This window comes from Oncorhynchus clarkii, chromosome 1, assembly GCF_045791955.1.
Source record: "Oncorhynchus clarkii lewisi isolate Uvic-CL-2024 chromosome 1, UVic_Ocla_1.0, whole genome shotgun sequence".
In the NCBI taxonomy this organism is placed as follows: domain Eukaryota; kingdom Metazoa; phylum Chordata; class Actinopteri; order Salmoniformes; family Salmonidae; genus Oncorhynchus; species Oncorhynchus clarkii.
The window spans coordinates 20,833,664-20,849,499 of record NC_092147.1 but is presented as its reverse complement, the minus strand read 5'-3'; the positions used below and the strand labels follow the sequence as shown (position 1 = coordinate 20,849,499).

General features: G+C 42.1%; 1 protein-coding gene across 2 annotated transcripts in view; it reads right to left on the bottom strand.

Annotated features, from left to right (window-relative positions):
* Nucleotides 1–11,000, bottom strand: part of LOC139415642 (protein kinase C-binding protein NELL2a-like) — a 92,838-nt gene extending 81,838 nt beyond the window's left edge. The window contains exons 1-2 of one of the 2 annotated variants that reach the window (XM_071163760.1): nt 10,646–11,000; nt 10,212–10,340 (exon numbers count right to left, since the gene is read on the bottom strand). In XM_071163760.1, coding sequence (XP_071019861.1) covers nt 10,212–10,340; nt 10,646–10,694 — 178 coding nt within the window. In that variant the 5' untranslated portion in view covers nt 10,695–11,000. The remainder of the gene's footprint in view (nt 1–10,211; nt 10,341–10,645) is intronic. The other variant, XM_071163765.1, reaches the window with a different exon arrangement.
* Nucleotides 11,001–15,836: the final 4,836 nt, after the last annotated feature.

Sequence of the window (15,836 nt, the reverse complement as noted above, 5' to 3'; positions counted from 1 at the left end):
GATGGTAGAGTGCAGTGCTGGTCAGTCATGTGCCAGACCTAAGCATGGCGAGTGTGACTGGGCAAGGAAAGGGGAGGACCACAGTGATACCTCAATCCCAGACACAATGGTTAGGGGGCAGTTTGGGCCGAGGGACCTTGGGACTAAGCCCCACCACAGGGCTCCACAGAATGCTATCAGCCTTTGATCTGTTAGTAGTTTCTCTTCTCCAGGACACAGCCTGCCTCCCCATGGTGGATGGGGAGACGCCCAAGTGGGGGAGGGGCAGCGTGGGGCTCACCGGACCCCTTTCTAGGACTTACTGATAAGCACGGCTGTCAATGGAGAAGCCTGCATTTAAAGCACAGAGATAGGACCCCTGCATCAGTGCTGCTCACTCATGGTATAAGATTACCACCAGACAGTAGTACCCTACCAGTAAACCCCCCAAAAACCCTCCACATGAAAAAGGAGTGGATGAGACTCTGCTCTGATAAGAGGGCCCCCCCACCAAATCAATACCAATCAATTCACATCGGCAGCGCTTTCAATGTTTCATTAAAACTAATGCACACAGATAATTACTGAAAAAAATAAGAAAACATTTACATTTTCAGGAATCAAGAAAAGCATTGACAGAGTGAGAAGTCCAAAGTCTCAGAGAGTGTTCCTGGGAAGCACAGCCTTGTGTTAGCCTTGCCGGCACGCTAATCTTATCTGCAGGATCCAGTATAAACAGCTTTAAATGGTTTCATACCAGGCGATAGTCTTCATCATAGGGATTGACTCTAATCTGTCACTGAGTAATAATACCTTATTTTGTCGGTCTGAACTCTAAGTCCGTGCACAACGGTGAATGCTTCCCTACCATTGCAAAATAAATACTGCCAATCTAATCAATGGTTCATATGTTTAGTATTTAGATCAGGTGCCTTTAAAAGCTCCCTTTGAAAAGCTGCCCTACAGTACATTAACCTAACTCTCACAATCCTTTCTGCTCCCATATCTTCCTGTCTTTTCAGAGTGACTTCTTTACTGTATACTGTACAGGGAATAACTTAGTTTATTGAGATGTAAACAGCCTCTCAAGGACGATATGAATTCACTGGGAAACATTTAAATTCATTTTGGCCCCGGTTTCAAATGATGAAGATGCCTGACTTTACCCATAACAAAGCAAAAACAGCAAGTAAAAGATCACAGCGGTGTTCTGATTGAAATAACACTGGTCAGGTTTACAACACTCCTCTCCAACATTTCATGTCATCACTCTCAAAATGCAACTGTGTGTAACCCCGGTCAAAACAATGGGTGAAATATTTATGTAAATGTGAACAAACAACCCAATTAGATTATCACCCAATCAGAAGTGCGCAAATCCTTTAGGTCCCACCTTCGACAGTTAAATCGTTGCAATGTCGAGCAAGCCATGTAGAGGAAGCGTCATTTATGGCACATTCTCTCCTATGATCTAAAGCAAAAATAATGAGTAAAACATGCATATATTTTCAGAAAAACGCTGATAATTGATGCTCTATTCATTGCAACATCTTGAAGTGGTTGAATGCATTTGTGGACCATTTACTTGATGAGTTTTATTTTCATTAATGAAGCTATTGATTTAGCGCCACGTTAGCGGGCCAAAGCTAACTTTTCTATATGTTAGTGAATGTAAATGGTGTAACTTATGCTAATTGCTAAGCAACTTTTGTGGCATTAATAATAATATTCCCAAGTGAACAATATATCAAACGGATGCGTTTGGTGCTAGTAATATATTGTAGAAAAGTCTACTTATTGGTACGTTGTTCAAAGTTATTTGTTAGTTGAGTGACACATTGAAACGTACAAAGCACTAGCTAATGCAGGCAGTCAGATGCCATTTCACGGTAACTTTTGAGACGCACATGTTGTGTAACCATAGAGAAGACATTTTAATAGCAGTTTATTCTATTTGTACATTTATTTCTTTGTTATTAATGTGGAAAACTAGATCCAAAGATTAAGGCAGAGACTATTTCATTGGATAATAGAAAACATCTTTACTGCAAGGTAGATCAGTCTCTGATCGCAGTCAGGGAAGGAACTCGAAGAGTAAATCAAATCTAATTTTATTGCTCACATACACATTTTTAGCAGATGTTATTGCGTGTGTAGCGAAATGCTTGCGTCCCGAGCTCCAGCAGTAGTATCTAACAATTCGCAACAATATACACAAATCTAAAAGTAAAAGAATGGAATTAAGAAATATATAAATATTAGGTTGAACAATGTCGGAGTAGCATTAACTAAAATACAGTAGAATAGCATACATATACAGTTGAAGTCGAAAGTTTACATACACCTTAGCCAAATATTCAATCCTAGTAAAAACATTTAATCCTAGTAAGAATTCCCTGTCTTAGGTCAGTTAGGATCACCACTTTATTTTAAGATTTTGTCAGAATAATAGTAGAGAAAATGATTTATTTCAGTTATTACTTTCATCACATTCCCAGTGGTTCAGAAGTTTACATACACTCAATTAGTATTTGGTAGCATTGCCTTTAAATTGTTTAACTTGGGTCAAACGTTTTGGCTAGCCTTCCACAAGCTTCCCACAATAAGTTGGGTGAATTTTGGCCCATTCCTCCCGACAGAGCTGGTGGAACTGAGTCAGGTTTGTAGGCCTCCTTGCTTGCAAAAGCTTTTTCAGTTCTGCCCACAAATTTTCTATGGGATTGAGGTCAGGGCTTTGTGATGGCCACTCCAATACCTTGACTTTGTTGTCCTTAAGCCATTTTGCCACAACTTTGGAAATATGCTTGTGTTCATTGTCCATTTGGAAGAACCATTTGTGACCAAGCTTTAACTTCCTGACTGATGTCTTGAGATGTTGCTCCAATATATCCACAATTTTCTGTCCTCATGATGCCATCTATTTTGTGAAGTGCACCAGTCCCTCCTGCAGCAAAGCACCCCCACAACATGATGCTGCCACCCCCGTGCTTCACGGTTGGGATGATGTTCGTTGGCTTGCAAGCCTCGCCCTTTCTCCTCCAAACATAAATGGTCAATATGGCCAAACAGTTCTATTTTTCTTTAATCAGACCAGAGGACATTTCTCCAAAAAGTATGATCTTTGTCCCCATGTGCAGTTGCAAACCGTAGTCATTTTTTTTTAATGGCAGTTTTGGAGCAGTGGTTTCTTCCTTGCTGAGCAGCCTTTCAGATTATGTTGAATATAGGACTCGTTTTACTGTGGATATAGATACTTTTGTACCCGTTTCCTCCAGCATCTTCACAAGGTCCTTTGCTGTTGTTCTGAGATTGATTTGCACTTTTCGCACCAAAGTACTTTCATCTCTAGGAGACAGAACGCGTCTCCTTCCTGAGCGATATGACGGCTGCATGGTCCCATGGTGTTTATACTTGCGTACTATTGTTTGTACAGATGAACGTGGTACCTTCAGGCATTTGGAAATTGCTCCCAGGGATGACCCAGACTTGTGGAGGTCTTGGCTGATTTATTTTGATTTTCCCATGATGTCAAGCAAAGAGGTACTGAGTTTGAAGGTAGGCATTTAGCCCATTCTAAAATTCATACTTTTATTTTGAAGGCAAACCACAAATTCCACTATTGTGCCTAATCCTTATTGTGGCTAGCTTCACAACACAAAACCCAGTACGGTCGAGCCTCACTAGCCAGATGAAGCTAGCTGTCTGCTTATAATGTTAGCTTTGGGCAACAGGGTTAAGTAGCTGGCTAGCTATTTATTTTCATCAACTGAAGTTCAATTTCAATAGGCGAATAACAAGTGGCAACCTAGCTAATACTTACTCACAAGGATTCCTAAATCATTGCTAAGAATAATGAAAATGACTGCAGTTTATACAGGTCATTGTTTTCAGGCTGGTTGTATTGGTGCTAGCTAGGTACCAAGCTAAAGCTAGCTACCCCAGAAGTTGCGGTTGAACAAATTATGCTTTATTACCAATGCGGTATGGGGCGAAGCCCCCTTTTGGAGCCAAGTACAGTTTATGAATCCATAGTATGCAGGTTTTTTGATGGCGTTTGAGTCTTCTTGGATGGCGAGCCTACCCAGAGAGAACGACATCTTCCATTACATGCAAAGAAAGAAGACATCTGAAGAAATCTTTTCAAGAGGACCTTTTCTTGAAGTACACTATTCTCCACAGCTCTACTGTGTTTGTCTCATTCGAACCTCTCTCATCAACTAACTGTTTTCGCCCACAGGACTGCCGATGACTGGATGTTTTGTTTTGTTTGTCGCCCAATTCTCTGTAAACCCTTGACACTGTTGTGTGTGTAAAAAGCCCAGGAAGGCAGCTGTTTCTGAGATACCGGATCTGGCACGACGATCATACCACAGTCAAATTCACTTAAGTCACTTGTTTAGCACATTCTAAAATTCAATTGAACAGTAACTGATCACCCCATGTTATGTGGTAAGACTGAAATACTGTATTTGAATATAATTTTCTGAATTGAACTGTACTGGTGATAATTGATACTATAGAAGGGAGAACGTGATTTTACCTGAGGTATTGAAATAGAACCATAGATTATTTAACCCAGGGTATTTGTTTATTTTGAAATGATATTATTGTGAGCTGCATAAATATTCCTGGCACAGAATGACCAAGTGGGACCAGTCAGTCCAAACATAAACAAAATCCTAAACAGCCATATTAGAGAACAAATAATATATCACAGATTAGAGCTCTGCATGGGCATTAATCTTTAGCCCGACCCCTACCCATGCCTGCGACATTCAGGCCCTACCCTACCCAGGCCCGATTCCTCCTGTCAAATTTAAAGTCCAGGCCTGCCTGAAATCAGAAATCAGTTATTAAATACAAATCGTGGCTAGAAGGGTTCCAGCTTTTGTAAAATTATCGTCAAAAGTTAATTTGTTTAGCCAATAACAACCTTAACCCTTTTCTTAACCTAATTCACGTAACCTGCTACGTTAATTCTCTTAACCTGCTACGAAAAGTCAAATCAGAAGGTAATTTGACAAAAGCTGTATTTTTTCTAGCCATGACCGTAAATCTATTAGCCGCTCCTCTCTGTTGGTCACTGGCTCCCTGTGCAAAGGAGGCTCGCTCTGCATGCATTCTGCTCATGGCGGCTCTGAGTCTGTGAGTAACCATAGCAACAGCTCCGCTTGGGCCTCTCTGCTCAATGACGAGACAGAGCAGTGAGCTGTTAACTACTTTTCATCACTCTAAACCCAGACAAAACTCAAGGAACATTATTATTTCTGTGAAATAATCTCTCCTGTCTTATATTTGACGAGGTTTAAGCACTTCTGACAGCATGTTTAGATCTTAGTAAGATATAACTGTACTGGCTCAGCTTCAAAATGTTAGTGATCAATTTAATGATGCCCGAGCCCTACCTATATTCTAGTTATTGATGGAAGAAAACAGGCCCTACCCAATGTATAATGTTGGGGCCCATCAGGCTCGGCTCAGGTAGCAGAGCTCTACCACAGGTAGACGATAAAAATATTCATGACTCACTCAACATTGCGTAACACTGCCAGTTAGAAAATGACATAGCATTTTTTCAAAACACTCTGCTTTAAACATCGGTGCTGAGGCTGAGGCATCTGCGTGGGAGGGTTGGGCTTGAGAACCTCTCTCTAGGGGGATTACATTAATAATAAACTCAACAGCAACTCGAAACCCTCACGTAGCCCCCTTTTGGCTAGCCTACACCCTGAATATTCCAATACCAGCTCCAGCTCCTGCTCCGGCTGGCTCAGGAAATCTGCATTCGGAGGATGGTCTCTCCCTCCACTGTGTGTCCGCTCTACTGGAACAAATACTAAACCGAGCCAAGGGCACCTCCAGGACTGCTGGGGCAGCACTCTCTCCCAAATTCTCTGATCGACTCAGCCACTGGCTGTCTGACATTCAGAGTCTTTGAGCTGGTGTCAGCCACTAGTCCTAAATCTATGGTGGCGGCAGGTAGCCTGGTGGTTAGAGCGTTGGGCTAGTAACCAAAAGGTTGCTAGATTGAATCACTGAGCTGACAAGGTAAAAATATGTTGTTCTGCCTCTGAACAAGGCAGTTAACCTACTCTTCCTAGGCAATCATTGTAAATAATAATTTGCTCTTAACTGACTTTCCTAGTTAAATAAAAGGTTAAGCGTAAACACTATTTATGGTGGCCCGGAGATGACACAAATATCACTCAACCACCATAAGCAATTCTGGAATAAAGGATTTGGTTGGACTAAGAGGGCTAACACCTGGATTCCAAGTTACTGTTACAAGTCCTACCACAGAATCAGTCAAAGGAATGCAGTGTTTTTGCCAGAATAGCTTTGGTAGCTGGCATTGGTGGCTGTAGCCCCAGAGATTAGCCCATTAGTTGCCTCCTATTTGGTTGACACACACACACAGGGAGCGCTGCTGTATAACAAATGAGTCTCTTCCATCCCTCTACCCTCCAGGGCAGTTGCAGTTAGGAGCATAACCACCACCAGATACACAGAAACACTTCACCGGCAGTGCTGCTCAGTGCTCAAACACTCAACAAGAACGAATGCCTTTCTGACACTGGTGATGACATAAAATCAGCACGTGGGTCTCTGGGCTCACATGCATGCAGCTGTGTAGATAGGATACTGCTCATTGGCTGCTTGCTGTCTGACCATGGTAGGCTCCTCTTCCAGGATCAGTTAGGACAGAGTCTGATCCTAGTTCAGTGCTCTGGTTGTGGCCGTCTGTTTCATATGTAGCACAGGGACATTTCTTCCTCCAGCTTTATCATATCAGTCCGAGGCCTACCTCTGTATATCTACAGTACTGCCACTCACTGTACGGCTGACAGGTCATTTCAAAGGCAATCTGCAGCAGGTGAGAAGTTCTAAAATGTAATCCCCACCTTCCCAGCTCTCTCACAAACACACACACACATAGTTCATACAAGCCAGTCCACAGAAACGTATCCTTCTTCTCCCCCCTCCTAGAGATACCAGCAATCCCCATGGGCAATCAGGCACCCAGCTAGCAACAAACGTTCACACAACTTTAAGAATGAAACAACTTTAGAGAACGTTCTCTTAAGAGTCTCATTAGGTCATTACCTAATGTTTTCATAGGAATGTTCCAGTGACATGCAAGGACTGTTTCCAAGAGACCATTCCCTTAATGTCAAACATAACTTACCCGGAATTGGTTCCCATGTTCTCAGAATATTCAATATTAATGTTCTAGACACGTTTCATGGGAATGTTGCAAGAACATTCCTGTGTATCAGTGTTCAGGATGTTGCCCGATGGTCGCCAAAGATGTTTGTTTCATCATTACACATCACCCCTTGTTACTGTTGCCAAGCCCATCAAGGCTGATTGGTGAACAACCGCTCTTTATTTGTTGGCAAGTTTAGATAAAAGCATTGTTTGAGTGTAACAGTGTTTTCAACTTACATTTCACATCAATTATTATATTGTGCATCTTCATTAGTACAATTATTATTATAAAAAATATCCAGCCCTGGGATTTGAACTCTCAACCTTTAGGTTCACTGCAGTTTGATCATCCTGCTAACCCACCATGTCTGTATCAGATAATGAACAGTTTCTCATCATTGATTTGACTGACTTATTTCAGCAATTTTAGGGCTTTTTGTTGAGTTGTATAATGTTAGTGGGGCATAACCCTGTTTAAATGGTACTCCTGAATCACTATGATCAATAAAATTGTTTTTCTTGTGTACTTTTAACAGAGCTGAGATTTACTTCAAAGTTAATTTGCCCTATTGCTTATATCTACCCAGTTTCATATCTACACAAGTGTCTAGGGAGAGGAGTTAGGGTTGGCTTCAGGACAGGACCTAACTATTTTGGCCCAATAAGCACATACTGTACAGTCTAGGGACATCCCTTATTGGGAGAGTGGCTAGGGTGTTCTTCATTGGTGCTGGTGGCCTGGGTTTGAGACCCACATGGGGAGTCACACTACTCTCACTTTCTAAGCAATGTATGTTAATGTCATTATTTGGTAACATATACAACACCCATAACTGATATAATTAAAATCAGTTTTAATTAAAAGAAGTGAATCTGTAAGATTACCCCTTGAGCACAAATGACATTTCCACTACCTCTCATAATTTATGAGTATTTATTATTTATATATAGCTGAGCATCTCTCTGTCATCTTCTTGAAACACACTTTGAAGTAAATCTCAGCTCTGTTTAAAAGTATACACAATAACAACTATTTCATTGTTCATAGGGAATCAGGAGTAACATTAAAACAGGGTCAAATGCCCCAACAACACTAAAATTGATGAAATAAGAAAATCAAATCAATGAGAAAATAGTCAGATTAACTGATAACTGACAGACATGGTGGCGTAGCAGAAAGATTGGAAGGCTGTGAACCAAGAGGTTCTGAGTTCAAATCCCAATTGAAGACATGCTGAAAAATAATTAATTACTTTAAATGAACCTGAGCAATATAATTATGTATGTCAACAGAACGCACTGTTAAAAGCACCATGTGTGTCCCTAACATTGCCAACTGACAAAGAGCTGTGAATAGATCAGAGGTAAATTAATCAGGTCCTTCACGTGCTCGGCAACAGTAACAATGTGTAATGAAACAAAATATTTTGGGGAGAATGTTTCTTTGGGACCATCAGGTGATGTGCTGACAACTGATACACAGAAATGTTCTTGCAACATTCCCTTGAAATGTGTCTAGACCATTCATATCTTATGTTCTGAGAACATGGCAACTGTGGTCTGTGTATGTTTGGTGGGATGTTGATGGAATATTCTCCTAACCCTCAGAAAACTGAACACAGGAATGTTCTCGCAATCTTCCCATGAAACGTGTCTAGAACATTAATATCTTATATTCTGAGAACATGGCAACCACGTTCTGGGTAATTTCTGTTTGACATTTAGGGAATGTTCTCCTGACTCAGACAGCTCCCCTCACTCTAGACAGCCTGCTCAGTGACTACACTACACAGAGGCCAGCAGGTTTGACTGCCACTCCGCTCCTCGCCTCCACCCAGCATGACTTACTTAACAGAGACATCCTAAATGAAATAAGGGGTAACGCTGAAGAATGTATGGGGATGTCTGAGTCATGTTTCCATTGTGTGACATTAATGGCAAACTGAAGGAGAGAGGGCGGGTGGAACCCCGCCTAGGTGGAATGCATAAGCGTTGGAGTAGAGGACGGGACATCATGTCCCCCTATCTTCAAAGAGGAAGAGGGGCTCCATCTGCACTATACATACAGTAACTGTGCTGGCGTCGCTACAGAGAAGTATGTGTAAGGATAGGCAGGAGAAGATACCAGGTACACGTAGAAGAATTTGGAAATGAGTTATTCCTCTAACAATGTTATTTACTTTTATATAGGATGATGTGCTATAAGATGGCAAATGTTCCTTTTGAAGCCATAACTCATTATTTTGTATACATTGATCTGGATGCTTACTGCTTCAGGTGCCAATTTGTCCAGGTTGAAATTCTTCTCCAGAGAATTTATCCATGGAAACACTATGTATCATGTGATATTCTGAGAGGTGCTTGTCCAAGGGCAGAGCAGTAGGATGTACAACTAGAGCACATAATTACATTTTACTAGACTCTCTCATCCAGAGCAATTTACTCTGTTGGAATCGCCAACAACAGGTTCAGGCTAGACAACCCATAGACCTCAGACCTAGGGTGGCCGTTAAAGGTCCAGTCTGGCTGGGGCCTGTAGAGTGGCTCATTCAACATCGCCATGAGCCTGGGGTTTTGTTTGCTGACTTCTCATTATGCCCAATCTTTCCATAATTCTTTGCATGTCTGTGTCCCCCTCTCTTATGGGAACACTGTTCTTTGCTTTGGGCAGGTGGCATCCCAGGGCAGAGAGAAAATGACAACACTAGGATAAGTATGTCAAAATAAATGGTTGTGCAAACAAACAGGTTATATTGTGGACAATATGTATAAATAGAATGTTTTCCTTTTATGTGAGAGCTTCCAAAAGCATCAACACCCATTCACCATGCATGACAGTCAATCTAATAATACATGGAAAGAAACACGTTTTTTCCCTTGCCATGAGTTTTTGAACTCATAATGCCTGCTGTTTTGTTGTCTCATTCTGATGAGGAAAAAACTGCAACTAACCATTCTTGCCCTCTCGCCTTCAACATACCACATAGCATAGCCTATTAGGTTTCTTTATGGGAGCGTCTTACCTTGAAAGTGGAACGCCCGAGACTCGCTGTGGAAGCCCTGGACTTGAGTAACTCCATCAAAACCCTCTCCAAGCGTCAATTCATCGAAAACATTGATGCATAGAGCAGGATCAACCCCGAAACCTAAAACTTAAGTGACAGAAACAAACACAGTACGCATGGACACAATTCATAGCATCATTTCGGTGACCTGTTTCCGAACGGCTATAAGGTGCTAGGTAGATGCGCATCAAAGTGTACAGAATTCCAGCTGATATTTAAACCGGCCATTTGGAATAATAAGTGAAAATGTATAGGATAAACACTAATGTACAGGACAATAACAATACCATTTTATGAAAGCCTATACCATACTTTGTTGTAAAATGGGTGTATCAAGTCATTTACATTTTTATCTACAATACATTATGGTCAATGGCAAATGTGTGTCCTACCTGAGGTGACGCAGAATAAACCGAGGAAAATAAATAGTTTTAATCCCATTGTGAATAAAAATTAACAGTAGTCCATTTTTTGACCACTTCCAAGAGTCAATCCTGCTCAATCGGTTTACATGCGAACGATGTCACACCAGCGCAGTGTTACAAATCCCACACTTGTGAAAACCGCATCAGATTCAGAACTTGGACGCCAGAGATATTATTCCATTCAGTACAAACTCCGTTAAAGGTCTGTTACACAGGCACCGGTCCGTCGGTAACACAAGTGGGTAGGCAATAGTCTAGAGGTTGTAACAAAACAAGTTTTACCAGTCCCCGAGACGCTCTGTTCAGCAGTATGCACGAGAGCGAGGGTACCCGCTTTCAAGGTGGGAAGGAAAGGCGAATATAGCCAATGAAATAGGACCAATAAACCCCCTTGTGGTCTTCTGCTGAAAATGCCTTGAACTGGCCTTAATCCAAAACGCGCATTAAGGTGTACAAAACATTAGGAGCACCTTCCTAATATTGAGTTGCATCCCATTTTGCCATCAGAACAGCCTCAATTCGTTGGGCATGGACTCTATAAGGTGATGAAAGCCTTCCACAGGGATGCTGGCCCATGTTGACGTCAATGCTTCCCACAGTTCCCACACTCAAACCAGTGTGCATGGCGCCTACAGTACTACCATATCCCATTCAAAGGCAGTATTGTAGTATTGCCCAGTTACCCTCTGAATGGCACACATGGGGTGGCAAATAGCCTAGTGGTTAGAATGTTGGACTAGCAACCGAAAGGTTGCAAGATTGAATCCCCGAGCTGACGAGGTAAAAATCTGTCATTCTGCCCCTGAACATGGCAGTTAACTCACTGTTCCTAGGTCGTCATTGAAAATAAGAATTTGTTCTTAACTGACTTGACTAGTAAAATGTAAAAAATGACACGTACATTATCTATTTCTCATTCTTTATGATCTGGTTTGGGGATTGCATCCTAATTTTAGGTGCATTCACCGTCACCTACTGTGCTGGAGTGTGAGGCCAGTCATGGCCTACCTACATTCAATTTCAGTAATAGAAAATAGAAAAAATGGTAAAGGAAAATGAACCTTCCAACTAATAGCCCTCACTAAAAAACCCACCACCCACTCCACTACTTAACTCTGTATAATCCTACTCTAGGCCAATGGTCTGGGAGGACAGAACACTGCCCCTCAACACCCCCTGCAACTGTTCTGCAGTAAACCTTGCAATCCCAAGAACTTTCTGCAGCTACCACTGCAACCTCTGTTTTCTGTGACTTATGTTCCATTTCTGCATTAAATTGACAAACATGAATATGAATGCTAAGACACCCACCTTGCTGAAGCACATATTATTCCCATCCCTCTATATTGGTCTCTGCCTACTCACAGGAATCCTCTCAGGATCCCTCATCCCATCTTTCTCTACCACTTTCTTCACTCCTTCAGCATACAACCCTTTCTGTACGACTCTGACCCTGGTAGCCACAACCTGCCTTTCTCTCATAGGACACCTCCGATCTCCAGCACCATGGGCACTCCCACAGCTAACACACAACTTTCTCCACCAATACTACACATTCCTTTGTTTAATTCCCTACTGTACACTTCTCACATCTACGAATCCACCTCCTACACACTGCTGCAACATGACCATAAGCTTGGCATCTAAAAAAAAAAGTACTGTAGTATTATTGGAACAAAAGCTCTCACGGCATAACTGGCAAAGCCTAACTTGACCTTGTCGGGCAAAGACTCAAAACTTGCATCAAAACAAAGCAAGACAGACAATGACTTCTCCGTTTCACCACCAAACGGCGGGCATCACAGACACCAGGAATCTTCCATTTCAGCTGATCCTCCTCACCATTTAATGCTACTCCCGTTATCACTCCTGTCAAAGGCGCCCTTCTCTGGTGAGCAAAGCAAGTAAATTATTGTCCCTAGTCCCGTGGTTTCTGAGCACTCTGGATGGAAGACACAGAATAAATCAACAAAAGAACACTTCGCATTACTTTAAACAACTCAAAAGTTCCCAAACTCTTCTCCACTCAACCTGACATCACATACTGTATGAATCAGCCAGAATACAAGGATCCATTCTCTCCCCAAAGCTCACCCGCACTGTGCCAGAATCCTTCTTATCATTGGGATGAGGCTTGAACTCGGCAGTTCTCAATGCAGGTACTTCTTCCTTACTCTCGTCAGGTTCAATCTCTGAGCTACTGGAGCACGTATCCCTCTTTTTGACCTTGACACGAACCTTCCTCACCACACCACTTCCCTATACACTTAGCTCCTTCTAGGTCAGGGGTGTCAAAGTCAAATGGACGGAGGGCCAAATAAAAAAATCAGCTACAAGACGAGGGCCGGACTGTTCGAATGTTCATTGAAAATTTTTTAAATGACGCATATAGTCTAGTGAACCTAATTGAACCTACTGAAAACCTAACAAATATATTACAATATGATCAGATAAATAAAGCAATATTTTCTTATGGCTCTGTCAGTAATCTTTAATTTTCAACAGACACAAAAGACAAATTTCCTTTATATAAATATCCCCATAACATGAACATTAAATGAAAGAAACCGGTATTCAAGGCACCATCAGTAGACTATATTTTCTATTTTAGCAAAAGTGGGCTAAATTTACTTCAAAGAAAAAACAATAATAGCAATTTTCTATCATCCACTCAACTGAAATATTTTTAAAATATAATTGGATTGAAATACAAAAAAATAAAGTGCAAAAATCTATTAATCAAAAACAACACTTTGTTTAAGGAGAAGTAACATGCAGTGAAAACAAATATTAAATTTTAACTTTTAAACTTGAACTGAGTAAAAACTCTAAATATGTGATTGCACAGTAATGTTCACTTGTTTGAGGTTGAGGGTGATACTTGGTGGTGTCCCATCTTTTCCACAAGTTCATCAATGTTCGGGGTAAGGCTCTGAGCTGAAGAAATCCTCAGAATTGAGTGGAGGTGTTCAGCAGTAAGTCGACTTCTGTGTGATGTTTTGTTCAGGTTCATCAAAGAAAACAGTTGTTCACACAGGTATGTGCTGCCAAACATAGACAACGTTTGAGCAGCCTGGATGCGCAGCTGGGGCATTGTGCCGGGGAGGAAACGGGCGAACTCCGCAGCACCCACTGCCGCATATTTTGCCCTCAGTGCATCATTGCATTGGAGGTCAATCAACTCCATTTGGAGGTTTGGTGGTGAGCTTTCCACGTCAACAGCAAATGGGTTACCGAGCAGTTCCAACCTGCTTTTTTGTGCTTCAAAGTCAGCAAATCGGCGTCGAAAGTCAGCGGCAAGCATACCTATTTTATCAGCCAACTGTGTGCTCGGGAACGCACTGGTAGAGAGCTTCTCTTTCATGGTCTGGCAGCTGGGAAAGTGGCTCAAATTTTCTTTTTCCGCATCTGCGTCTCCCACAGAGTCAGTTTGGTTTTAAATGCCTTCACTGTACTGTACATATCAGAGATGACACGATCCCGACCCTGCAGCTGCAAGTTTATTGCATTCAGATGACTCCTAATGTCACACAGAAAAGCCATTTCACACAGAAACATTTCGTCTCGGAGTTGTGTTGTGTCTTTCCCTTTGCTGTCCAAGAACAGACAAATCTCCTCACGAAGCTCGAAACATCTTTGAAGCACCTTTCCCTGGCTTAGCCATCGCACCTCTGTGTGATAAGGCAAATCACCATGCTCCGTTTCTAACTCCGTCAGAAATGCCTTGAACTGGCGGTGATTCAAACCTTTGGCTCTGATAAAGTTAACTGTGCGCGTGATGATGCTCATTACATGCTCCATTTTCAAGGCTTTACCGCACAACGCTTCCTGGTGTATGATACAATGATAAGCTGTCAGCTCACCTGTCGCGTTTTCCTCTTGCATCTTTTCCCGTATCTTCGCCACCAGTCCGCTCCTGTGTCCACACATCGCAGGTGCTCCGTCGGTTGTCAAACCCACAAGTTTTTCCCAAGGCAGCTCCATCTCATTTACACATCTTGACACCTCTTCATACAAATCATGCCCCGTAGTTGTGCCATGCATAGGACGTAAAGCCAAAAACTCCTCTGTCACGCTTAGGTTGGAGTCCACTCCGCGGATGAAAATTGACAACTGGGCAATGTCAGAAATGTCGGTGCTCTCATCCACAGCCAAGGAATATGCAATAAAATCTTTTCCCTTTTTCACAAGCTGCTCTTTTAGATTGATGGACAACTGGTCTACTCTCTCGGCAATGGTGTTTCTGCTCAGACTCACATTTAAAAAGAGTTGCCTTTTTTCTGGGCAAACTTCGTCACAAACTTTAATCATGCAGTTTTTGATGAAATCCCCCTCCGTAAATGGCCGGGCTGATTTAGCGATCTCTTCTGCCAAAATAAAACTGGCCTTGACAGCAGCCTGGCCTTGTGATTTGGCTTTTTTGAACAGAGCCTGTCGAGATTTGAGGCCTCGTTTTAATTCCTCTGCCTTTTGTAGCCTTTGTTCCATGTCCATATTCTTGTTTTTGTCCGCGTGTTTCGTTTCATAATGTCGTCTCAGATTATACTCTTTCAGTACCGCCACACTTTCTCCACACAGAAGACACACAGGTTTTCCAGCTACCTTCGTGAACATATACTCCGACTCCCACCTTGTTTGAAACCCCCGGTTCTCAGTATCCACCTTCCGTTTTGCCATTTTTGATGGGTATCTGAAAGTTAATTTTACTGTGATGCTGACGACTGCTGTGCCAATAAATATTGAAATGAAGCAGCCTACTGCTCGGTGCGTCACCTTTGCATTGTGGGAAATGTAGTATTGGTGCGTGTAAAAGATCTGCGGGCTGCCGGCTTGCTGCGGGCCGGTTCTAATAATAAATCAAGATCATCCCAGGGGCCGTAAAAAACCTTCTTGCGGGCCGGATGTGGCCCGCGGGCCTTGACTCTGACATATGTGTTCTAGGTGGTCATCACTGCACCTGCCACCGCATTTAATTCATCCTCATACTCGTCATGTTTAAGTTCCTTCTCTAGCTCTTCCAAACATTCTGTGTGATCCTCCATTCCATATTCACTCAAAACTCACTTCTTCTTTTTACCTTGTCCGCCATCTTCTCCTTCATTAGATCTTCCAAAAGGCTTGTGCAATCCCACACTCCATATTTACTCATACTCTCTTC